This window comes from Larimichthys crocea, chromosome III, assembly GCF_000972845.2.
Source record: "Larimichthys crocea isolate SSNF chromosome III, L_crocea_2.0, whole genome shotgun sequence".
Taxonomy (NCBI): domain Eukaryota; kingdom Metazoa; phylum Chordata; class Actinopteri; family Sciaenidae; genus Larimichthys; species Larimichthys crocea.
In genome coordinates, this window is record NC_040013.1 from 41375229 (window position 1) to 41402168 (window position 26940).

Consider the following 26940-nt stretch of genomic DNA (forward strand, 5'->3'; position numbering starts at 1 on the left):
ACACTGACTGTTGAACAGCTGACAGCCAGACACAGATGTACCGCAGTTTAACATGTTACAAGTTAGTAAATAATAATTATTATCTCTTCAGCACCTGGGAGATTCTGAGGGAAAACAGTTTGCTGCTGGTCAAAACTGAGATGGAGGACCCTTACTAATTTAATTTTCACATCATACATCAAAATGACTGATGATGTGACTCTCTCATTTACACTGAGAACTTTCAGTCAGGCTCAAGCTCAATAGTGGAAACTCTTCTCTTGCACCGAATCACCAGTAAAAAAACATATACTAGATACTGATACAATGTAAATCAACATGCATTGTTTGTATTGACTGGAATAATTGTCACTGTGTAAAGACAGAACTACTCCTTGTTTTGTAATGTGTTCTTAGACTGACTGAGGAGCTCCAAAAGATGGCCCTGACCAATGAAACCACAGAGCCACAAGCAGAAGAGTCATCTGAAGCAGAAAAGGAGTTGAAGTTGTGTGTTGACCAACAGGAGATGCAGATAATTCTGAAGAGCCTTCTGCAGGTATTGATAGAAAAATCATAAATAGCTGTCTGTCTGTCCGTGTCTGTATTTTCGGCAAAGTCAAAGACATTTCCAATGGGTTGTTGTGTGACTCCACCAAGGTGGTCTCAAGGTAAAATAGAGCATGAGATGGACTAGCGAAACTTTGCAGCATCAGCAGTAATGCGGATGGTGTATTTGACCGATTGTGGGGTTAAATTTTCTAGTTAATCCACGTTCCAACCTTCACCTATGGCCATGAGCTTTGGGTAGTGATGGAAAAAATGAGATCGCGGATATAAGCAGCTGAAATAAGTTTCCTCTATAGGGTGGCTGGGCTCAGAGATAGGGTGAGGAGTTCGGACATCCAGAGGGAGCTTGAAGTATTGCCACTGCTCCTTTGTTGAAGTGATTTAGACATCTGAACAGGATGTCTCTCTGTGCTCTCCTTTGGAGGGTAGGAAACCCCAGGACAGACCCAAAACTGTGAATGCATTGTTCACATATCGCTTATGGGAAAAGTCGTACCATACACAAAGATAACAGAAACACAAAAAGATGAAAGCAGATATCAAAGAGGTTTGAAAAGTATGTGTCATCGGTGAACTACAGCTGTCTTCTGCGCTGACTCCGGCAGGTTAAGGAAGTGGTTTCGACCTTTGTACACTGAGCCACGCCTCTCCACACAGCACCTGCCATCACCATCACCACACAGAAGAACCAGGCCAGTCTGCCTGCAGACAAGAGAGGAGCTCATACTACAGCAATATATTTGAAGTGTTCTGAGGTGTGATTGTACATCTCACAAGTGAAAAAAATAAATGATAAATGTTCTTTTATCTACATCAAAGTGCTTTTTTTCTTAAACTGTAAACTTTTGCTGTACAAAATCACAACATTTGAAGAAAATATAGAAATACACAAATATATGGTTCTTTAACTCGGACTTATTGTTGCTTTGAAAACTGTTTGGCACAAGAAACAGCACACATCACCCTTGCATATTCTTAAATTTCTTTACACATGAAAGGGAACAGTGAGACCTCAGACTCTAAATCAACAGTGGCAGCTTTTCCAAAATGCAGTGGTATTATCCTTTAATTAAGATGTTATTATGTATTGTAGTCCAATAGGTGGCAGCAGAGGCACAATCTTAACATTATGGTATTTTTTAGCACTGCGTTTGACTGGTTATATCTTAAAAAACACAATTCACTTCACTTTCATGCTCTCTCTCTTGTTGTCTTTATCCCTTGGATTTTCTTACTGGAGTAGTAAGATAGTATTTATATGTTTTTAAAATGAATAATATTCAATTCCCATCCATAATAGTTGAATCTATTCTCTGAAGCTGAGCAGTGTCTGACTTGAGAGTCGTCAAGCTTGTCAGGTCATATTATTAAGAAAGATGACCCTTTCATATCCACTGCAGGCCAAATCTGTGTCATTGTGTTAGTCTAAAAGTACACAATTTGGCAGTTTTATTGATGGATGAGGTGCAGCTGGGTCTTAACACGAATAGATGATCCAGCTTAAACATGGTGCGTTGTCCGCTCGTGTCTAAAGTTAAAAGTTCAAGCCCACTAAAAAGTTGACCGTCATAGAGATAGATGAGAGACACTGTAAATTATAAAAATGGTGATAACAATGCTTGCTTTTTTGTACTGTCTCTTCTCAAAGTCCTTTATGGTGTCACACTTAATGTACAATGTACATGAGAAGTGACAGAAAACAGTTGTGTATAGTTGGCATGGGTGTTGGGCATCTCAGAAATTTCAGAAAGTTACATTATCATGTGCAGCCCCACACCACTATTCTGCCACTGCAAAGGTGTGTGTAGCAGGTGGCAGTCAGACATAGTTCGACGACGTCAAGTACTTTGTTTAAAGCATACTGAGGACCTTAAGATACTGTATGTTGTTGAGGGTAAAAGCTCCGAAAAATCTAGTAAGTAGACCTTGAGTAAGAAAACCACTCTTTGCAAGGCCAAAAATGAACTCAAATAGATATATACTTAAGTGAGCACTGCTCTTTTGCTTCAAATCTTCTGATCTGAATTGGTGTATCAGAGGTAATCAGCGGTGTTAGCAGTGGAGATGTGCTGCAGCTCTGTGGTATTCTGGAAGAGGCAGCTGACGGTTCACAACATTGACAACAGCTGTGGCAACAGCTGACAGAGAGAAAGGACCTGTAGCACATTGGCTGCTGTCTCACCATATAAAGTACCCACGCCACATAGCTAAAAGCACAAACATACCAAACATACCGGAGTCTGTCGCAGTGTCTTCACGCCATGCACTTTGGTGTTAATTGATGAAAATTGATACAGCATATTTTCTTTTTACCTTCTCTGAATAGGCTGTCGCAAGAGGAATATTGGATGAAGTAGTCTTTTCTGGTGTAGAAGTCATATTTTTTATTTGTTCAGATGTATGTCTTCATTATATTTCAATACCCACTGAAATTCCTCGCCGCCTTGGAATGTGGGTGCAGACGACCACGGAGGAGACGACCACGATAACACTCTTGTCAATCAACTCTTAATTTGTTGACACTGTCGATGTCTGCTGAGCAGTACAGCCGTCCAATATAACCTGCAGCGGACAGGCATGGGTTCAGACCCTCAGACAGTGTGTGTGTGTGAGTGTGTGTGCGTGTGTGTGTGTGTGATTCTGCTCTTGTAAAGATCACACATGGCTGGTTCAGGTTAGGGTTTAAATTTAGGGTCAAGATTAGGATTAGGATTGGTATTAGATTACCTTAAGTGTACTGTTAATGTCAGGAATTACAGACACTTGAAAGTTTTCACAAGTACAGTAATACAGTTTAAATGTGTGTGGGCTTCAGCCCCTCAGCAGAGTGCTGCGGGATAGACAGTGGTCATAAAGGAGCTGAAAAGTGTTTCACACTTGTGCAATAAAGGGCTCAAGTTACCATCCTGTCAGGGCCAGAAGGCACAGCCAGCCGGGTCGTGCCGGTGGCCCAGCAAGCCAGGTTTCTGAGGCCAGACAAAAACACCTTTCTCTGGGCACAGGAGCTGGCGGCTTGGCCTCAGCTCAAAACATTCCCTGGTGGAGGGGAGGTTCATTCACGTTTTGGCTGGAGACTGTTTTGTCTAAGATACGCAGAGCACGTTTGTAGTCTTTGGGTAGTGTTCGGGGCAGGTGACGTGCATGGACGCACAACTCAATGTCCTCCTGAAGTGAAAGTGGAAGGGGATATGTGGGTTTGGAATTGGATTTGTGTTGCTAGACTGGAGTAGGCCTTGAAGTATGTTGCAGTCAGGGTTTTTGTCAATGGTCGGCCTCTGCAAAGTACATATCACTGCATTATGATAATGGCTTGGATGGTTGAGGCTGTTAAAATTCCATACTGTCCCTAAAGACCAGTTGAAAACAAGGTCACAACATTTCAACATTTTATTTTCAAAACATTACAAAATTATCAAAAACAAATACACTCTATACTGAATATACAATCTTTCGTACTGAAATAAATAACAATATATTATTAAGAGTATTCAACAGAAACATTATACACTCTGAACAATGCACATTAGAGACAGAGGTCATAGCCAAAGCTGCTCGGTCAATGAACTAGAGTTAACAGACAGAGGAGTCCACCTACTGATCCAGAAACACATCAAGATGCTTCCGTCAGATTACAGACTGATGTCTGGGCCGCCGCTTTCCCTCGTTCCAACATCTGATGCTCCACATGACACATTTGGCACCTTGAGGACGTATAAGAACGGTAAAATTTGCTTTACAGTCTTGTAATTCTTTTGAACGAATTCAGCCGCGTGGTTCCTTTCCCTGAGAGAGACGGGAAAGAGAAAGAGGGGGGACGGACAGACAGAGGCGAGCAGACGAAGGGTCTCCCCTGAGGAACATTTCTAAAGACAATTTATATATTTTGGAGAGATAAAACATCTGCCTGTTTGTTCTTCTCATAAATTTTCCAGTCAGTTTTACTGGCTTGTCTCAGCCACCGTCTCCCTGTTCGTGCTGTGTGTGTTCTTTCGTAGCGTGCTGCCTGTCCTCAGCTTTGGACAAGTGCTTCAGACAGCTGTGTTCTTATTGGGTCTTTGAGGGCACCGGAGGCCTAATTCACCTTTTGCTCTTGCCCTTAAATTTTAGAACCACATCAGGGTGCTTTTGTTTCTTTACCTGCTGGCTACAGTAGCTGGTGGATTCCTAAAGTCACTGCTGACCTTAAATATTCTACCAGCCAAAAATGAGTTTTTGGAGTAGAAAGGAACGTCGACATGATGGTTGGTTTCCTGCTGAAGTAGATTAACTTACCAGCCACATACAAGTTTATCAGCATTTGGCTGACAGTTATTTGGTGATTTTCCCATTTCCCGCTTATAACCGACCACTATCTATGTCTGTTCTTCAGGATGAAGTCCTCCTACATTGGACCTGACATTTATGTTTTTGGGTTCATTTCCAACCATTCATCTCTTTGAGCTTGCTGATGCTGGTGCCTTTGATAGGTGTTGAGGGTGGTTGGTTGTAAAGAGGCAGGGTAGGGGTGCTACAGCCTCGTGTCCACAGCTTTTCGGTGGGGACTGTCCACACAGTCCGAGACTTCTTCTTTGGTTTGTCTGTCTTTTCTTTAGAAGTGCCAGGTGACATGGACTGTAGTGGAAACAATGTGAAAATACAATTAGGTGGGCATAAAGTACATTTGAGCTTGACTAACAGTGAATGATGCTTCTTTATTACAGTCTGCTTGCCCACTCAATAATATTAGCTTTCTCTTTCTATCTAGTCCACGCAACCTACTCCTCTATGTCTATGCTGCCCTCACATGACCCGTCCAGCTGCATTCAACCTCAGCTCCCCTTTTTTTATTTAGATAAAATAAATATAACATACGCAGCAGCAGAGAGCGAAGCAGCTGAGCTTAGCAGCGTTTTGTCCTGTCCCTGCATAGCGGTTCTTCTTTGGCAGCAGCAGGATAAAGGACACAGCCAGAGACAGATGGTAGAAGCTGTGGACGTAGGCGTAGTCCCACTCCTGGAGTGAATCGAATAGAGCACATACTATTTAGGGTGATTTATTTTAACATATGAGTATAATTACTTTTATTTTGATGATTGTCACCTCAAAGTAGAAACGCAGCATCAGAGCGAGAGCGCCAAAACAGCAGCCTGGACCGACCTGCTGTGTATACACTGTCTTCTCTGGATACACTGCCCTCAACTGCCTCATCTTCTGCAGCTGAAATTACAACGATATCCAGAAATTAGACACACACACAATTCAAGAGAGAAATTTACTGATTTCATGGCAAGCGGAAAGAAAGGACAATGGAAGGAGAAGAGAAGTGTAAGTGAGGGTTGAGAAAAGAAATAAGTTGAAAAGAGAACAATAAACAATGTAAATAATTAGTGCAAAAGGGAACAAGAGATTAGGAGAAGAAGTTAAAAAAGTTAAACACTATCTCAGACCCGACTATGGACAATAACCTGCCATTCTAATGCCACTCACCCATTTGACAGTGATGATGAAGACTGCTGATCCGATGGGCCCAGAGTAGATCCCATAGCCCCAGCGATCCTGGTAGATCCTCACTGCAGTTGTCAACACTCCAAACATGGTCATACTGGAGCGCTGAGGTTCATCAAAGTCGCCTAGAGCTGAAACAAGGACGCACATACTGTATGAGACAGGAGTTTTTGAAATCATTCAGTTTTTTAAGTGCCCCAGCATGGTGACATTTCTGATATTTAGTCAGCCATTTTTACAATCATTACACTGTCTGATAAAGAGGGTGGACCAATCAGTGAGTCAGCTGTTGAAGCATTTGGCCCTTCACAGCACGTGATTTAAAGCCCTTGTTAGATGGTCAGTGGGTGTGTTTGATCATACAAGAAAGTAACGGTAAGCTGTAATCTCTGAACACATGTGAGCTAAACTCAAAGACACAACATGTGTCATCAACAACTGTTGCAGCCAGGGCTGGTTCTTTTTTAACTCCAACTCCTGTGCTTGCTGTTGAATACTAATAATCATTGTGTTCTGATTATACAAAATGATGGCACAAAAAACTCCAGATACAAGCCCCAGTTTTTCAGAAAGACCAAGAAATGAAACCTTTGCTGTATCTGTGGCAAAATGCATACTAAGACTTACCTATAAGTGTGACCCACATGGAGAGAGCTGTGCCGTAAACACTGAAGTACTCCAGGATGTCATATTTCATGAAACACAGGATGGAGAGGCCTGGTCCATCACATGCATGGTAGATCTACAGAAATACACACCATGTCAAACAGGCAGTATCTAGGAGCAACCTTTACATGCATTCTTAATTTCAACAGCACAATAATTTGACTACAGTAAGCCTTTCTCCATTATAATAAATATGTACTGCAAATAACTTGTGGATTGGCCATTTCAGTGTTGGAATCTGTTTAAAGTTGGAAACATATTTGATTTTGTTCGGTTTTGAGTTATGCACAAAACATACACATCATAATTAGCTAATAGAGATAGCTTATAGGTCATCTGTGCCTAGCAAAAGGTTACAGATTTTGTCCTTTTGTATTTGAGTATTTAAATATGAGATTGTTTACAGTTTACAGTCTTTAAGTGTTAAAAATGTTGGCTAAATAGAATCAATTTAGAGAATAAATAAACAGGTCCTATACTGGATTCAGATTCAATAAAATCCCACTGAACCTCAACATCAGTCTATCACGTCAAAACAGAACCATAAACACATTCTGACCGCAGTGAAGAACATGGTGAAGAAGTAAACCATGGCCTCCATGTGAAAGCCCCTCTTGGCGGCCACGCTGGCTATAGGCAGGAACACCAGGCTGCTGACTGTAGGAAGCAGCATCTTAGCAATAAATGCACCCATGGTGGAGGGACGGCAGTCACAACTCAACTCGAAACTGCAAAAGGTTGTTGATGAAGAATATCCTTTGCGCTTTAGGAGTATATGTAATTTTCGTTTTCAGGTCTCTTAGTCCTTATTGCGTGTGACTAGTGAGTCCAGCGAGTGAATGAGCACGAGAACGCATATACAGCACACATACACTCCCACACAGCATGAACACACCCAGCTGTCCAGTTTGGCCCTTTAAAGTTTAAATGTCCCCCAGGCTGGCAGGTCCACAGAGGCCAGTATGTGCAGTGTCATGGCTGGGCAGCTGTTTGCATACCAGTATGACATAGGAGGGGCTGCATTCAGGGCAAGGGCTAAGATGCCATATTGTAGCATATCTATGGACTACATGACACTATCTGCTAAATTATGATTGTTTTACTTGTCTGTGTGAATAGACAGAATAACTTTTTCTAGTGACTTTGGGTGTCAACATGAATTTGGAATGAGACTTTGAGACCTGTTATGGAAACCATCCAGGCTTGAGCTAGACACTGACTACTTGTCCAGTCTCCTTATTATATATTATACTTGTGATGTTGATACTGAATGATTCCACAGTTTAAGCTTAATTTTAAGCCCATCATTTTATTATGGAGGACAACCTATTTATGTAGTTGCAATTATCATCTAGTCAGCTTTGCATGGCAACAAGGGGCAAAGCTTCAACTTAAATCAGAAATGTTTTGAGGTCAGTCTTCCTGGATAAGAGAGGTGAAGTCCAGTCTGTTTGCTTGCTGCTTTTCTATTCATATGTATGTATTATTTAAACTAAAATATAGCATGCGGTGTTCAATTAGATTGAAGCAACATTACATAGAAAATAGTATTTTTGTGATTTAGCACCCCCAGTTTCAGGGTGTAATACCACTGTCATAAATATGGACAGTTGTACAGGTGGATTTGTGGATTTTGGATTATATTATTTATGGTCAAAAACTAGTGAGCTGACAACTCTGCTAACAGCCAAACATCAAGCAAGTGCAACAGCACAAGACATAGCAGCCAGCTAATATTACTTATTAGTCCAAAAGCATAAAGCCAAGTCTTGCCAACTCTCACAAACCACTTAAAGTCAGTTCCAGATTTACTCTACTGTCTGGCGGGCTCTTGCTCCATCACTCTCCTCTTTTCACTTCTTAGATTTCTCCGTCATTCTCTTCGTTTTCTTTGTCTCTGCCAAGCTCTGACTCTGCTGAACCCAGCTACATTGCCCACTCACCCAGCTCCAATTCTGGTGACTATTCCAGCTTTGCTCCCTGTCTGCATTCCCATGGCCCTGCCCTGGGCCTGAAACCCTTCTCTTCCCCTTAGGTCCATAATGCCTGCAGTACCAGTGGATACACCAACACTACCCTAGTGTTTTGAGCTCACAGTCTGGGCAGGCTAATGTTAGCTAACAGTAGCAATATCTTCAACAAAATTAATGTAGATGGTGGTGTGTGACGGAAGATCGTAAATTAAAGTTACATAATGCAAGATTAATGGTGCCTTGGTTAGTGATACTAACCAAGGCACCATTAATCTGCAGGATCTCATTTTTATTTTATTTTTTTTAAATAATAATAAAACTAAGATCTGCTAGTTTTTGGTAGGAAGGTTACATAATATTGCTTTAAAAGAAACGCTTTGGGATTAGATTTGAAACCATTCTGGAGTACCACTCCAAGTCAACAGATGGAATCTTGTAGAAGACATTAAAATAGCTGTCATGGGTTTCTGTTTGTTGTGGCCGTATAATGTGGCGTTGAGCCCAACCTGCTGAGTTACTCCCATTAAAGTAAAAACATTCACCAAGCACTGGGTAGGGTGGTAAATACTTCTGGTGTGGAAAATGCCCCAATCTGCTGCTCTGACTATGTGAGCAGTAAAATACACAAGATTTCCCTGCCATTATCTCATCATGACACAGCTGAGCTACTGCTCTCTTGGCATTTGGAACAGATTCTTGATTGTGTTGGGTACTGACCGAATGGCCATTTCCACTCATTCTTAAATCATAAATGTAGTTCTGGCACCAAATACTGCCTCAATCAAATGTTTTGGCACACAAAAAAGGGATATCAACACAGTCCACATCATCAAACCTAGCAAAGACAACACCTCAGCTCCATTTCTACACTGCAACAACACATCATTCATTCAGTCTGGCACAACAGCTGAGATTGTCAAAAAATATAAACAGTCTACCAAAACCTCCCAACCCACTGGACATAAATAAATAAGACCATTTATTTATTAATCAGGTATTTATTAAAAGGTGACTAAAAACAATCGAAAAAAGACCTACAAACGATTAGACCCCAAAATGTGCAAACAGCAACATTGGTAGCACCGTGATGATCAACCAATTAGCAAGCAGCTGCATTTGAGAATAGAGCAGTATTACATGTTATTGGCACTTCACAGCTGACATGCTGTGTCAGAAAAACAAATATTTCTCCTGTGATGATACACCATGTGACCAGATAGATTCCTTACTTCCTTACTAGGTATTAGACATGTTGGCATACTAGCATGAGACCTGATGTAATACAACAGAACCCTACCCAACCTCATCAGACAAAATATAACTTGGGCGCTGAGCCTGACTCAGTTGGCTCTCAGTTATGAATCAAATGGACCCATGAAGATCTCATATATACCACTAGAATAAAGTGGAACAACATTTTTATGTAATTTGAGAGAACTGACCCTTTTAAATCTAAAGCTGAGTCAAAGCCAGTATGTGAGTTGAATGTGTAAAACAGCAGAAGGTCTCAGGTTTTATATAAACAGTGGTCATGTGCCATATAAGGCTAATTTCTGTTTGCCTACTGTTAGTGAAGCCATATTTGACTTTGTGCTGCACTGTTGTTCCCAGAAAGGATTTCTGTATGAATGTTTTCAATGATCCCATGATGGTGGTGAGACAGCAGTTGCCTTTCTCTGCTCTCCTCTCAGCTGTTACACCTGCTCAAAGGCTAGAGGCAGTGACACAAAGGGTGCAGTATTGCTGAGGAGTTTCACCCCACGCCTCAGATTCCTCAGCATTTCAGTAACCCGAGCTGTCGGGGCTGGAAACAAACTCTCAGGGCCCGATGGTTTTGGAAACGCTGCCATGGCCTAACCACGCCCTCTGCCGGGAACTTCTCTGCAGATTTAAACCTCCTGTTGTGTTCGAAATGGGTCCACAACCTTTGTTTCCATTTAAAACGCACCAGTCTGATATGTGTTTATATAGTACAAGAAGACGTAGTCTATAAAGTAGTTTGTAGTGTGTAATGTACAAAGCTCAGGATAATGGAATAAGTGCCATTTTTGTAGCTGAACTGGCTTTTACTGTGGTTGCGGGTCACTCTCAGTGACCTTTGGTTTCCCACTACAGTACCCAACAGTTGGTTTGCCACTTTCTGTGAGAGAATGTCCATGTGTCCTATCCATCTGTAGTACCACTGTCATTGTCAGCATGGGTCAAATGACCTTAAGTTACCCCCTCACAAGCCCCTACTCACTCTTCATGACCTGGTCAGTGAAGTCGATTCCTGGGTCTACTTTGGAATTTACCATGTGAAAGTAGGAGAAAGGCTACAAGGCTAAAGACTTGTCACAGACATCAACAGCAGTGTGGACGGTGACTGCACATGCAGTTCTGTTTATACTCTGTGAGGTGTCTTTGGGGAGGGTGACGGTGAAGGGTATTGTAATTCAGCAACAGTGCAATACTACGTCTTACGAACTGGTCCTTTAAAGAATTACAATCAAAATGCACACTAAGCCGGACATTGTAGTGTTCTCTGGTACAGACTATGTAATGATGACACTGTTTTTAAATGACTTCAAACCTTGTTTGGCATTTCTGTACTGCAATGTCTCAATTATTTATTTCTTATTGGCAGACATGAACACCACTACTGATATTGCAATAGACCATGTTAATTGCAATTTAAAGGGACAAAAGATCTCCTACTGATGACCATCCTGACATTGATATTCACTAATTTAATCTGAAGGATCTCAGTCAGTAGACAAAGCTTATCTAGCTTTTGGACACACTAAATATCTTCTTTAATCTAGATTTTTGTAGCAGTGAAATGTGTCCAGGAGAGTTTGTGGCCTGTGGTGACTTTCACCTCAGGATCCCTCAGTCTAAACATGGCGGGTTAGTGTGGGAATGTTGAACAGACTTCCTGGACACATCTGAAAAAACACCGGGCTTCCTTTTGATTCAGTAATAAATAGCAGTCACCTCTGACCCTCAGGCCTTCTTTCACAAATAATTTGAAGGCAGTGCTTATATTTCAGCCAGCCAGTCACTCAGGACAAATGGGAACCAGTACAAGTGGTGTGCTTTACCTCAGTTCTGGTGTTATTTTATCAGTAAACGGTTCTCTTACCAGTTACCGTAATATTTTTTTTTATTGTTGCTTTTAATTTGTCAGACATTTTATTTTAATTCTTTGTTTTGATTTAGATTCCAATAAAACCCCTATTTTGTCTTTTAATTATATACAACATCTAAATATGCAGGAAATTATATTTTTGCTTCAGTTTCCCTTTTCAGAGACTTTTGGCCGTCCTCTTTCATCAAACTTTAATTAAAAGCTAAGCCTTGTTTTTTCTCTGGATACTGTCATTTGAAGGATAGTTTCAAAAGCTCTCGAAGCAAAAACAGCTGTCTGCAAACAATTTACTGCACATGAGTGGGATAATATTTAATATATATTTCATATTTAAGACATAGTTTTGAATTAAGTTAGAAAATAAATAAATAGTTAGAAATTATAACAAATGGCATGGCACACTGAGTCATTTAAGCTGTGAAAGTAGTAACGGTATTTTCATCAGCAGCAGTACTTTTAGGTTTTCCCTGAAACAACATATTACCTTTAGGTTTTAGTTAAATATCACTTGAATTAAACATGCTACTCAGGAGTACTTAAAAGTCAGAGTGAAGTCAAAGTAAAACTGCAATTAAATAAGTTTATTTGTTCGAAATTTTGTCTGATCATGTTTGACAGTGGTAATGATTTCAACATTTTCATGAAGGAGAAAGTTTGCATTGATTTATCATTCATGTTCTGTAGTGATCCAAAAAAGATTCCAACCAAAAGACCAAAAAAAATGGTTGTTTGGACTAAACCTAAGAGAGAGAGAGAGAAAAAAAGTTGAAGAAGCCAGCCAAAGTGAGAGGGTTTTGAGTACAAAATGTCAATCAGCACTGATATCAATAGCAAAACACCAAAGTAGTGATCAGTTACTAGCAGCTGTATCACAGGGCTTAAGAACTCTTGCAGAACATCACAATTTTTACATTAGACAAAAGCCATGTGAAGACAATAGTTTGAGCAGTTAAATGACTTTCCTAAATCCATACTCAGTCTGTATTTGGCTGCAGCAGACAAGCTAATGTGGTTTACCGCTTTTATTACCTAAATTGCTATTTATGAGTGAGTTTTGGAGATTTCAGCCTAAGAGTGGGCTGCCTTCTCTCAAATATAATGGAACTAGATGGCACACGGTTTGTGGTGCTCATAGCAACAAATAATACATTTGGAAGAAAAAAGTCCGGAAATCCATGTTCCAGAAATCATGACCTGTTACTCAAATAATCCACAGAACTTGTTGTGGGTAACAAACTACACTCATTAATCGTAACACAGCGCCAAAGAAGAAGCCTGTCGTTCATGATGTAGATGCATGCTTCCTTCTGTAACTGAGTTGCGGTGGCACAGCCAGAAAAAGGCAAGCCTATACCAGCTTTTTTTTTATGTGGCTGAGAAACATTGTACGTTTTTCTGCTGGCCTTGTCCACAGCAGTGCATAGCCTTGTGTTTGTGATTCCTGTCTGCTACTGGAAACTGGGAGCACGCTTACTGCTGTCTACTGACTACTTCATACAACCCCTCTTAAAAATACCCTTTAAATGCAACACACATTGGCCATGTTACAGACCGCCATGTCATATGGACAGTGTTAGGGTACTGTAGTGACTGCTATGTGTCAGTGGTATTTGAGAAAATTGCTTTTCTGGAGTGTTGACATGTGTTGACACAAATAGGACAGGGGTGTATCCTGATGAGTTGATGTGCGTCTACATGTGATGTCATGCGTCAGGACACCAGCAGTTACATGCTGATGTGGTGTTTTTATTCACATAATTCATTGCCGGTGTTTGTTGCCCATTAGATTAAAAAGGCAAAAAAACTAATAATGCTGCATCGACTGTCCCAAATTCAGCTGAACTTCCAGGTTCTTTCTTCTTTCTTTTAGTATGTATCTATTTTTCCATCCAAGTGTTCTAAGGACGAAGTGTGTTTTGTTTCACACATTTTAGAGCGAAGCTTTTTTTTTTTTTCATTTAATTTTTTCCTCTTCCTGTGGTTGTGTTTATAACGCCTTTAATTGCTCCTTTGTCTGCATGCACCAACCCTAATGACTCCAGACTTTGTTTGGCATGCTGCAAGTGGGCACACAAAAAACACCCATGGGAGTGTTGTAAGCCCTCATGCAACATGTTTTCTCTATAGCGTTTATTTTTTTCATCGTGTGGAGAGTGGTGGGCTTTAATTGGTGGTGGGCGGTGCTTATTCCTCTGGTCTGGCAGCCTCCCTAAGCTTTGTCTATCTGCTTATAAATCTGGCAATGGAGCAGAGCAACGGCTAATGTAGCCAACAGACACACTGGCAGCAAACTTAGATGAAGGAGAGAAATGGATGGAGGAGGATAAGGGGCCACAAAGGGATGGAGAATTAGAAAACGTCAAAGAGATCAAAGATTTCTGACAGGAGTAGCTGCTCAAGTCCAGTTTGCCAAAATCTGTGTGAATATGTACAGAGCAATATAACAGAATTACACGAGAGATCAAGAGAGAGAAAAGAGAGTAATGAAGGGAACAAGTGCAAAGCTGCAAAGAGACAGCTGTAGAAACAGAGAGAAGTGAAGAAGACAGTGTGACTGAAAGAGGAGAGAAAGAAACATAAAGAGTGGTTGAGAGGGAGGGGTGAGAAATAACAGCAGAAAAGATAGAGAAAAACACGAGTGAGAAGAGGAGGAATCGTAATACAGCCAGAGGGAGCGAGACAGACAGATGAGGAAAAAGAGGGGAAGACGACATGGTGGGCAGACATGGTGGCCCTCAGACGTCTGCTCGTCCTCCTCTCATTATTCACTCTTCTCTCCTCGCCTCATTCCTCCGTCTGAATCGCTGTCTTCCCATGTGTTTTTGGCTTTCTCTGTGTTTGTCAGTGTGTTTCGGAGAAAGACAAATCCCGGTTCACCATCACTTAAAGGAGTATTTCACCTGAAAAGTTCATTATGCAAAACCTTAGCATGCGCTTCAATTCCAAAATAACTGAAGACTTCAGGAATTTGTTCTTCGAGACACCTTTTGACAAATTTTGGCTAAATTTCCAAACTGCTCATATAATTAAAACCGGTTCTTAACTCTAAATGTTTCTGTATTCATCAAACACAAGCTTTTAGAATTAAATTCACAAGTGAAGTGAAAGTGAATTACATGTGTATATAATGTTGACAACACTGCAGATTGGAATGAGTTCTCCAGACTATTATTTGAAAACAAAATAAGTAGATGCAGGAAGGTGCAGGTTTTTGAATATGACGTCCTCAGTTACAGTTTTTAGCTTTATCGTTTTTTTCTCACCATCAACAGTCATTGTAGGCCAATAAGTGTTCCGATTACATAGTTTGCCCACCAGAGGGAACTGACAAGTTTATTTTTCATCTGTAAAATGTCGTACTCTGTATTGTTAAATTATTTTTCATCTGTAAAATGTCGTACTCTGTATTGTTAAAACAGAAAAATCTTAAATACCTAATAAATCTGAAAGATTGTGAGGTATTTTATATATTGTTTTTATGTTTTGATCAATTTTATTGCTAATCAGTGAACAGGTTTTTACGTAACTTCCACAACCTTTTTGACTGATCTGTATAGACTCGGGACAGACTTTCCGGGAAAATTCAAAGGATGCACACTCTGGAGTGCTCTCTCTTTTTGCTCCCTGACAGTGTCAGTAGTATGCTAACAAACGACCATAGTTCAGAATCCAACACAAAGTCCAAAGCAGTAGCTAGGAATAGCTAGTAAGTAAGCTATTAGCTACTAATCGGAAGGTCGCAAGATACTGAAGCCCAAATCTGTATTGTGATACAGAGTCCGCCCCATGTACAGAAGGCTCAGTCCTTTATGCAGCGGTCCGGGGTTCGAGTCTGACCTGTGGCCCTTTGCTGGGTGTCATTCCCTCTCTCTCACTCCCCACTTTCCTGTCAATCTTCAGCCATATCTGTCAAAATAAAGCTTGAAAAAGCAAAAAAACAAACAAACAAAAAACTATATAAATACAACTCCAGTGAGCATGTTTGCAGGCAGAATACATCCTGTATGTCACTTTTGAGCAGTGACCAGGATAATGCTCACATCATAGGCATAAAATCTGAGCATGAGTGACAGGTAGCTGACTGCAGTTCACTCAACAACCATCAACCATTACCCATGTTTATATGTTTTATGTTTAAGATAAATGAGAATGTGACAATATATACTGTAATATTTAAATAATTTTTAACTCATATTAGTATGGTCCAGAAAAGTCATTCTCCAGACTTAATAAAGCACATATAGAAAAGAAACAATATTCAAGTTGCGAATAAAACTTTTTTCTTATTTTGCTTTTTAACTGAAAATAATCACAAAGTATAATATTTAGCAGCTAAAGAGACAGATTTTGACCAAACGAGAGCTTAAGTGAGTATTGGACTTAGGGTACATTCATCAGGTGGAAATGAATATGAGTAGAATGGTTGAGAATGTTTTTTTGCTAGATGCGTAAATCGTTATAAATTAGCCACGACAACTTCATAAGATGATAAGATCACGTAAAGTCACTGCAGCAAAACACTTTTCTCATCTTTTGCTGCTGTTCACTTATGTCTATAAAGCTGCCATATATCCCTGGGATATCTGCATCCAGATCTGCATACCGAGTTCATGTGCATGGTGCAAAATCCGATGGGCGCTGACAACTCATGTAAAATACTGCGTCTGCACTTTTCCTTCTTCTTCCTTTACTACTCTAACTGCTCCTACTTCTTTTTTATAATTGCATTTGCTGCCTGATTAGAGTTCATCACTTCAAGAACAAAAGATAATTTGCCCATCTCAAACTTCCTCCACAAACATTAAAGAATAACTTTGCTATCATTTTCACAGTTTGGTAAGTCATCTCACACTATTAAGACACAAATCGAGAAATAACGTCAAACAACAGTATATCAGCACTGACTCTGAGTATTGGCAAAGTATCACTACTGTGTTGCACATATGCAGATAAAATTATTTATTCTTTGACCGTTTTAGGACAGTAGATGTGTCAGATTAACTACAGAATAAAAGCATCATGGTTTTTGTGCGTGCACAACTATAATAATAGTCTTTTATTGGCTACAAAAAATACATTATTACAACCTGAGAAAAATGGATGAGAAAGCCTCTTCTGGAAACTGATGTTTCAACTCAGTATGGAGGCAGTGGACCCAGGGGAGGAGTGCACTGTGGGAAATAGGTTATAGTTCCCTTCTGTCTCCAATCTGTCTGTCTGTATCTTTGTCCATTTGTTTGTCTGTCTCTCAGAATAATACTCTTCACCCCAACAACAGATTCATAAGGAAAGATGGCGGTAAACAGTAGGAAGGTGTAATGTAGACGTAGATGTAATAATAACAGGTAATATTTGCAGAGATTTTTTTATATCCAGTAGACTTGAGATGCTACAGTAATAAACTTTCCGATTTAGAGAAAAAAAAAATGGTCAGAGAGAATGAAAACAGAGCAGCCAGCCAGAGTTGCTCCTGTTTTTGTTTTTTTTTTGTTTTTTTTCTCTAACTCCTCTGATCCTCCCACCTTCTCCCTCTGCTGCCACTCTGCTGCTCCTGCTGACTGGGGAGGAGGAGGAGGAGGAGGAAGAAGAGGGATGCAGGGAGAGCACACCTTACCTCCCTCCCTTCCTCTCTTTCTTCCTCTCTTTCTTCCTCCCTCTGTCTGTCTCTCCCTCTTCACTCCACAGTGACAGCAGCACTCACTAACACACCACAACACACCACTGCTGTCGCTGGCACGCTAACACACACACACACACACACACACACACACACACACACACACACACACACACACACACACACACACACACACACACACACACACACATACACACACACATACACTCACACGCACACACAAACACACATACTGTGTTGAGCGGCATCCTCAACACAGACCGAGACGCCCTTGGACTGCTGCAGGCGAGGTGAGTGGGTAAATATTTGAAACCTCCTCTGTGAGTGTGTGTATGTGTGTGTATGTGTTCATGTTGTGTTAGGGTTTGTGTAAGTTTGTGTGCTTTATTGTGTATTTTGGAATCCAGTGTGTGAGTAAGTTTTTGTGTGTGTTCGTGCATGTGTTGGCTGTTTGCATGTCTGCATGAGCTGGTGTGGTTTTTCATCTGCTGTGTGTGTGTGTGTGCATGTGTGTGCGTGTGTGTGTGTGTGTGTGTGTGTGTGTGTATTTACGAGGTACACCAGAGCCAATGAGACTTGTGTTTTGCACCAGACCAAAACAAATCCACAAAATAATGCTGACTCTCTTTCAGAAGTGTGTGTGTGTGTCTGTGTGTCTGTGTGTTTTTGTGCAGGCATGCATGTGTATGTGTGTGTGTGCCTGGAGAGGCCAGTCTGTCTGGAAACTTGTCAGATGTTGGGAGTGTGTATGTGTGTGTGTGCATGTAAACTAGTGAGGTAGAAGCTAACATTTGTGCCAGTGCTACTTGTCAAACTGTGGATTCTGGTTTTTGTGGCTCTAAACTGTTGCAGAAAATTACAGGGTAAAACCTCCCCACATTTTGCCTGTTGAGTTTCACTTTAAAAACGTACTAAATCTGCTCTTAGTATTGTAAAAACGTATTATCCACTGACACTAAAGGACTAGCATCAAGCATACTTTAGGTCATTATTAAAGATAGAAGTCACTGATGATGATTTGTTTGTGTTAATTCAAGGGCTATTTTTCCTCCATCGCAGGATGTCACTTTAATCTTTTATAACTAAAAAGCAAAGCGGCGACCTGCGTGGCTAAAAACTGCAGTTGGCCAAACGGCCACTTGGCTGGCTGCAAAAGCGAGTCAGACTCCATAAACCCCAATGTTAAAAACAAGTCGCAACCTACATGGCTGTGAAGTGAAGACTGCGTAAGTGCCAAATTCTGCAGTTCCTTAAATGGCCACTTGAGACTGGCTACAGAACAAGTCAATCTCCATAAGTCCCCATGTTAAAATGTACAACTTTCACAGCAGAAATAAACATGTTTTCAGCCTGGTACAAAAAAAACTGTTTTAATCTCTGTAAACTAATTTCCCCGTTCATGACAACCGTACTGAGGCTGAATTTCAATTTAGCGCACCCATTCAATTTATATAAGCATAAGCATAATTAAGCATGGCCACCTTGATTGACAGGTGGGCTGCCTCAGCTCCACCGACGATCCACTGTCTTTTCCCATTTTATGATTAGCTGGGAGGTGGCAGAGGCAGGACTGCTAAGAAGGTGATGGCCAGAGCCACCACAGTCTGAGCTTCAAAACTGTTCTTCAGAAACCTATGGATGACATCACAGATACAACGTCCATGTTTTACACTGTCTACGGTTAAAAACACAAATTCAAATTATATTAAGGCTTCAAGTTATGCATAATTAAGAGCTTTGCTCATTTTTGGATTAGCTGGTAGGCAGGACTGTCAACATGGCAGCAGTCTTAAGAAACCTGTGGTTGATGGCACTGAAACTACATCCATTATTTATGTTTTTATACAGTCAATGGTCTAGAAATCAAAGTTACAACTGTATCAAATTTGGTTTAAAGAATGATTAGATAATAACATACAGTGACTGGCTCAATGGTATTTAAAAAACTTCAATCCAGTTACCGAGCTAAAACTAATGCACTCCTTCAGGAAGGTTATAATCTACAGTTTCTGTTCAAACTTTGTTCTAGAGAGTTGTAGTATTCTTGAATTGTATTACTATACTATATTACTATATTACTAATATGTGATGTTAACTTTCTAATATTTAGTCTACCCTCACTGATATAAATAGGACGAACAACACCATTTAAATGCAGCTGAAATAATGACTGTTAGTAACTACTGTAAGTTTCTATTTGCAGAAAGTGAGTGGACCGTCACGACGGCAAATTCTAATAATGGCTTGCTGTTTTATAGCTAAATACACAGTGTCTGCGCTTTTTTTGTCTAGAGGATGGTGATAGTGTAATGTAGAAGCAGCATTTTTATCTTTGGATTTTATGTTGCTGACGTTTACATTTCTGCAGGTGGCTCTCTTTATTGATATTACTGCTCTCAATAATATCATTTTATTTTATGTTTATGAACAAAGCCATTTTTCAGACTGAATATAGAGTGGCAGCAATGTGTGCTTCACCAACGTGCTATTAAACTGCACAGACTTGCTCCAAGAAGTCTGGTGGTTAGACAAACCACTAATGGGCTCACTTGCCTTTGCAAAACCTGCTTGGGAGTCATTTGGTTTTGGTTTCATTGCAAGTGAATGTAATAGAGTTGAAGTGAGCCTCATAGTTTTCCTGGGAAAGCTAGCCTTGAAGAAGAAGTCAATAAATAGGTCAGAGTTCAAGTGTGAGCAATCTACACTGGCTTCTGTTTGCTCAAGGGGCAACTAAACTCCACTGACCTCTCCTCAACTTCTCAGACTGCCTTGCTTACTCATCCTCTCCTCTTTCCTTCTTTCCCTTTTTAACTCCATCTCCTTATTCATCATCATCTTCTCTTCTCATGTCTTCATCTGTCTGTCTGCCCATCTGTCTGTCTGTTAGCTCTCTTGGTTTCCTTTACAAGAGGCCGAGGAGAGCCCACTTTGCATGTGTACTTGAGAAGGGACTGCCGCTGGGAAAAAAGACTAGAGTAGAGAAGAACAGAGAAAGACGAGAGGTATGCTCATGGAGCAAAAGACAGAAGGGATGAATCTGTCCGCTGACAAGCAGACATCCACAACTACCCCGCACTCCTCCAAGTTCGACCAATATGGGCTCTGGAAGGCAGGCAGTGACACTAATCACACTGTGAATATGTCATCCCACTTTATTGTGTCACAGATATTTAAAAGAATAAAACTAGTGGTTTTCATATAAATCGAATCAACAAAATCGTCCATCTAACCAAAAATCTATCTATAACCAAAATTATGCATATTACCGAAAAATATGCATATTATTATTTCAGCTTTCCATTACCACCAAGTGACTGCAGTGTCCTGAGTTTAAAGTTGGTCTGGAATTTTCTTGTCTTTCCTATTCTGTGAACTGGCTAATTTAGTTTTAGTGGTTATCATTTTAGGTATATGAATTACTGGTAAAGTTGTGCAGGTGATAGTCATTACATTGGATCTGCTTTTGGACAATTATTAAGGAATAATTGTGTCTGGCCTGCAGTCCCAACATGTGCTTTTCGAAATAAGAACATTGTGGCAAAGCTCGGCAGGTAGAGCGGGTTGTCCTACTAACTGAATGACCATTTGAATGTCTAAGTATGTGCTGAATGAACAGATGATTGTAAGGAGACCCCTGTCTATAGGAAATATAGACACAAACATGCTGATGTATGCTGATTAAAGGGTGGTAAGAGTATCTCATTACTCCCTCTTTAGGAATGCCATATTATTATTATTATCATAGTATAAGTACAGCAGCACGATTCAAAATAAAAGCACTCAGGTGAACTATTGTCTTAGCACCAATCAGTCAGTACTGTATAAAGAAGTATCTGGGTGTCCCTGGTTTTATATGAACCAGTGTGCTTGCTGCACAGTGCAAATTACAGTGTTCAAAAGGATGAGAGTATATATAAAGGAGATGGAGTGTGGTTCTTTAGGTTTAAGTTTATGTTTGTTATTTTTATAAATTAACAGTTTGAATGACAAAATGTAAATAAAAGTGGTAAAAGTGTCATATCTCAGTTGCCAGAGTCCAAGGCAAGGCTTCGAATCACTTGTCTCTGTCTGATTAACAGTCCAAAACCGACAATATATGCAAGTTACAATTGTGTTAAACAGAGGAAGGCCACTAATACAGTGGATATTTTGCTGGATAAATGAATGAAACAATAAGTCGATCATCATCATGTCATGTCAGCTCAACCTCAACATTTCTATTTAAATTGTACGATATCCACATTACAGGTGGCTAACCGTGCCTGGCTAATATCCAGTATTAGATAATAAACGTCCAGTATTGGTCTGATGTATCGGTCTGACTGCTCTGCTTCGGTCCAGCCTCCCAGGGGACAGACTACTGCTGTCTGTCTGCCAGCGCTACAAAAACAAGACAGAGAGGCGAGGGGCCCCAGGGGGCCGTCAGGATGAGGACGGCACAGGGGTGAGGTGGGGGTGGAAGGATGAGGGGACTGTGTTTACTTTTGTCCTCTGTGCATGCCCTGCTCGGATGGCTGGGAAATGACAGCAAAAGCGAGGAAGAAGGAGGAAGACCCTGTCTGGACAAGCAAGAGGCAACAGGCCAATGTGTGTGTGTGTGTGTGTGTGTGTGTGTGTGTGTGTGTGTGTGTGTGTGTGTGTGTGTGTGTGTGTGTGAGAGAGAGAGAGAGAGCCAGAGAGATCCATAGAGAGCATGAAATGGAAAGATTGAAATTTTGGGTGTGTTTCGTTATAGGGGCAAGAACTTCGATATGTGTGTGAGCTCCTCTATCTCTGTGAGCACCAAATTGTGTTTGGTTAGGATACTGTGACCAAGTCAGGATGTTTCAACCAATTGAAGATACCATGGCAAAGTAAGAACTTTGTAGTAAAGTGAGGACTTTGTGGCAAAATAAGGATATTCGACCCGAGTGAGGGACATTGCAGCAAGGAGAAGACAATTTACCAAAAAAAGGGTTAGTCAAGTCCAAGTTAGTCAGTCATTTTGGTAAACTGAAAACATTGTTGCAATCTAAAGACATCAGGCCAAAAATGAGTGTGAATAAGGTGTTCCAGCAAAGTGTAGCAAAATGAGGATATTATGGTGAGGAAAGTGTACTAAAATAATAAAGTTTCAGTGAAGAGAGGTTATTTTACATTGTGGCAAATGAGGATGACTGACCAAAGTGAGGACATTGTAGCGAAGTGAGGACATTGTGGCAAAGTAAGGACTTTGTGACATGCAATATGAGGACTATTTTGGTTGAGGTGCGTTGGTCCAATGGAGGACGTCGCAGCAAAATCAAAGACATTTTGGCCAGTCCACACAGTTGTGGGGCCATTTTAGGGCAACAGCTTGGTTTAAGATTGAGGTTTAGACTCAGGTTTAGGTCATGGTTAAGGTAGCTGTGATGAATAAGGTTAGCATTATGGGATACAGTAAGCATTATAGTGTGTCTTATAAATGTGAATAAGCATCAGAGACAGAAGTCTCTGTGTTAACAGCACTCAGACTACGAGAAAGTATATGGCTGTGTGTGTTTTTGTGTGTGTACATTCATGCTAGAGCATTTGCATGCCTGTATGTGCACAAGGCTCAAGCTTAGCGTGAATGTGCACGGTGGGCAGTGTGTATGTGTGAGTGTATGTGTACTCAGTCACGCCACTGGCTGTGTATACACGTGCAGCTGTGTCTGACCGAGTGTCCGTCTCCTCTGTGTGTGTGTGTGTGTGTGTGTGTGTGTGTGTGTGTGTGTTTGGCAGCTGGCCGGGCTCCAGCTGTGTCTGGTTGGATAATGAAGTCCAGGTGCTGCTGCGCCTGCTTTAAGACACCTGTCACCAATATTTAGTGCCAGAGAAAGCCAGACTGCAAACAGGGCGAGACGAGCTGTTTGCTTATTTTAACAAGGCTGCCTAACTGGACCTGAGGACACGGGATGTACTATGAGCCCTTTCCTAGAAGTTCGTCTGTGTGTGGATAAGTATGTGTGTAAGAATACTGTATGTGAGCATATGTGCAGCCTCCAGAAATCATTCATCCCACAACTTTTGCTGATTCAGACATTGCAACCAAGAGTGTTTCCTTGAAGTTTCGGCTCATAAGGTCAATATTTTAATAGATTTGTGTTTTCTCTTTCTGAAATTTTATTAACACATATCTGCTTTGTCATTTGTTGAGGATAAACATAATTTAATTTCATCATCAAGTTTAGGTAAAAACACAATATCCAGCTGTTAATGGGGGTTCAATATTGCAAGTGATAATGTGCTTTCACAGATCATACAAATAAACAAAAGAGATTTCGGTTATGTTGATTTGAGAAATTTCTATTGAATATTTATTTTCTTATTTTACAATGAAACTGCTGTCAATCTAAACATCCATGAAGGAGCTGCCATACTCCAGTACTGCTGAGATAAGTATTTTATACTCTAAACATAACTTTTTGGTTCAGTATTCCTTTAAATCAAAGCCTTCATTGAGTCATTAAACTCGTATATACAAGTACCCTCCTTTTCCGGTGTGTCTGTGCCTGTTCATGTTAGCCTTTACATACAGACATCTACATTTCCTTTATAGTCTGAAGAGCCAAACAAAGGCCTACCTGTGTAAAGTTCTAGGAAACTTACCTTCATCCTTCCAGCACATTGGGGCTTGTTTAACTTTTTACACGGGCCCCTCCGCTGTCCAACTCCCGTCTCCAACACCTGTAGCCTTTCAACAGCCTGTCTGTGTCACCCTCCACATGCCAGCGCCAGCCCACCACGGACTGCCAACACATTCAAATACCTGCCGCTGGCACGCTGGCTTCGGTGTGAGCTTGCATTGTCTGAGAAAATGCCCTTCACTTGCTGTGCTGTTGTTTCCCTAGTGTTTCTCTGACGTGCTTGGAAACCTGACATGCATACTGGGTTACATTTAAAGCACAGTTTACCTGATGCTGTAATCCGAAACATATTTTAGCTACCAGCTTTATACTCTAATTCAATTAAGGAAATAATATGAGTCAGGCAGGAGCTTTATAAACACTGAGAAACATTGTTTATGTAAGTGCATTTAGGACCCTGTTAGACAGAGGAAGAATCCCTTTATGGAGACTCAGTATAAAGGATTATGGGAAACATAGCTCGAAGCATCTGAAACAATCAAATATTCAAAAAAAGGTAAAACATATTGGTTTTGGTAGTTTTTGGGCCATTTTCCCCAATCCTGACTTAAGCTCTATACGTTGTAGTTGTCAAATCATAAGCAAATCATTTATCAAATCATATAAAATCATTACTTATAGTAGTAAATATTTCAGTTAAAATACCTTCATCAGGCCATCAGAATGTAAATTGCAACTCTGCTTTCTGTGCCACATTAAGTGTTGGAGGTGTGTCCATTTTTTGCTGTTTGAATTGTCTCTGTTACTACTGCTATGTGCACATGAATCCTGAGTCTTGGATCAATACTGATGTGATTTATTGCCAAACACCCTCCTCTCTGTGTGCAAAGGTGAAAGACAGCAGCAGCACTTCAGGTATCCCCCCTTAAACAACCACAGATGTTCTTGGGGGTGAGGGATTTCACTGGAGAGTCAGAAAGGAAATATTACGACCACAAATGTGATCTCGCGGCGTAAAAAAAAAAAAATCTGACTTCAGGCCCTTCTGTGGGTTTGGAAGCTAAGAGGCCTCAATTTGGAGAGGGAAAAGACATGAAAAAACACCCACACGTCTCAGCAATATGCTTTCATCCACAATTCACTTAAGTGCCTGGACGTGGGTTTTTAATGCCACGAGAGCTCATTAGTGGTCATGATATTTCCCTTCATACCCTTCAGCCTTTGTTAAAGACTCATCACTGGGTGCTTCCATCTAGAAAAACAGACAGATTTCTGGCCCAAATTCCCTCCATTAATCATAATGTTGGCCGGCTGGTATTTGGTCAAAACTGTCAGATGTATGATGTTGGTCTGAGTGTTTAACACTTGAGTGGTTGCTGATTTTCTGGCTGTGTATTATCTTTCATCACAAACAGATTTAGACAGAAATATTACAGATCATAAGGGTGACATTTTCCCAATATTTTTCTCTCATGTTTTCAAAAATGGTTTAATAAGCATCAAGGGTCCTATTATTTTACTACTACACAGTGCTACATCAGTTTCTCTATTTTTTGTGCAGATATTAAATCTCTCTCTCTCTCTCTCTCTCTCTCTCTCTCTCTTTATCTATCTATCTATCTATCTATCTATCTATCTATCTATCTATCTAACAAGGATGAGGGTGTGGTCATGGGAACAGTTCGGGGAGACGGGCATCGTCCTGCTGGGCTTCCTGACACTGGCGGTGTCTGTGGGGAACCTGTCCACCCGGGGCCAGCAGGTACACAACATAATCTGTAATGACAGCACTGACGACTTACAGCATTATTGGTTGTCTAACAAATATGAAATGTATGACACTCTTGACTGTAATGTGATGACACCAGACAGACTGAACTGTGTTACTTTTAGGAAATGTGCCCATTAAGTATTGTAACACACAAAACAACTAGGGCTGAAATTGCTAGTTAACTAGCATATGGTTAACAATATTTAGTATTTTCCTATTGCGAATTACTAGTATTGATGTGTGTTAATGCTCTAGAAAATCAGCAAATTAAACAAATTTGGTCTCAATTACAAAAGGGTTTAAACATTTTGGAGGTCAGTGGAAGAAATCCTCTTTGTACTACATAGTCAAATGAATCTGGACCAAAACTGGTTGGAGGTGAGAGCACCTAAGGATAGACAGAGATAGACGCAAGAGACCAGCTGGTGTAATTTGCATTGAAATTGTCACCACTGTGAAGAGTGTTGTGTTGGTATAATACAACACTAAAACTGTCATCAGAGTATGGAGTAAAGACTCAAAAAAAGCTCTGCTTTATTATATACAGTTGTAGATACAATAAATACATTGTTTGGCCAGTCTGTATAAACTTGTGCAGACTAAATCACTTTCAACGTTTGCACCTCTTGTCATTTCCCTCCGACATGACATGACAAATTCTAAAGAAAAGGTCTCCATCACTACAACACGCATCTAAGCAGCAACATCAAAGCCGAGGAAATCTTTAGAGATCTGAGTCATAGTGACTTGTCAGCACCACGCAGGGTGGAATCACTTTTTCTGCTGGTTGTCTTTCCCTGTTCCTGCTGGTGATGATGCCGTCTGTGTTGCCCTCACATGTCTAGTTTCCCTTTTAGGTCTTAGTCTTACTTTTCCCCAGTTAATCTTACCTTGTTAACACTTTCAATGCATGACTCCTATTTGTAACAGAGTATTTCTATACCATGGTATTGCTACTTTTACTTAGTACAAGGTTGAGTACTTTTTCCCCCACTGTTAGTCAGTAACTTAGTGTGTTAGATCACCACACCAGTATATAATTAGTTAACCATAATTCATGTGTATTATTTCCTTAACGTAAGGGAGATTATTTAACCAATAACATGTCTGCTTGATGTCCTTCAACATTTTCACATTTAGTA

The 26940-nt window shown here is 40.5% G+C and overlaps 2 protein-coding genes across 3 annotated transcripts in view; one reads left to right on the forward strand and one right to left on the reverse strand.

The window, feature by feature from the left end:
• The first annotated feature begins 431 nt into the window (after window positions 1-431).
• ttc16 (tetratricopeptide repeat domain 16) overlaps window positions 432-26940 on the forward strand; it is a 43784-nt gene continuing 17275 nt past the window's right edge. The window contains exons 1-2 of one of the 2 annotated variants that reach the window (XM_027278507.1): window positions 432-538; window positions 25684-25789. In XM_027278507.1, the coding sequence (XP_027134308.1) occupies window positions 25685-25789 (105 nt within the window). In that variant the 5' untranslated portion in view covers window positions 432-538; window position 25684. Of the gene's footprint in view, window positions 539-21823; window positions 21885-25683; window positions 25790-26940 lie in introns of those variants that run through there. The other variant, XM_019272315.2, reaches the window with a different exon arrangement.
• mymk (myomaker, myoblast fusion factor) lies at window positions 4072-7588 on the reverse strand. Its single transcript, XM_010750540.3, has 6 exons — window positions 7259-7588; window positions 6661-6775; window positions 6016-6164; window positions 5629-5745; window positions 5401-5541; window positions 4072-5160 (listed from the first exon to the last, which is right to left on the reverse strand). The coding sequence occupies exons 1-6, from the start codon at window positions 7391-7393 to the stop codon at window positions 4963-4965; spliced, it is 855 nt and encodes a 284-aa protein (XP_010748842.1). The 5' UTR covers window positions 7394-7588; the 3' UTR covers window positions 4072-4962.

Bases quoted from the DNA above. Each gene is read 5' to 3' on its own strand.
- mymk (XM_010750540.3), bottom strand. From the start codon at position 7,393: ATGGGTGCATTTATTGCTAAGATGCTGCTTCCTACAGTCAGCAGCCTG. The intron at 6,165-6,660 runs GTAAGTCTTAGT...TCCTTGTTTCAG, and splicing joins CATGTGGGTCACACTTATAG to CTCTAGGCGACTTTGATGAA. The intron at 5,746-6,015 runs GTGAGTGGCATT...TTGTAATTTCAG, and splicing joins TCATCATCACTGTCAAATGG to CTGCAGAAGATGAGGCAGTT.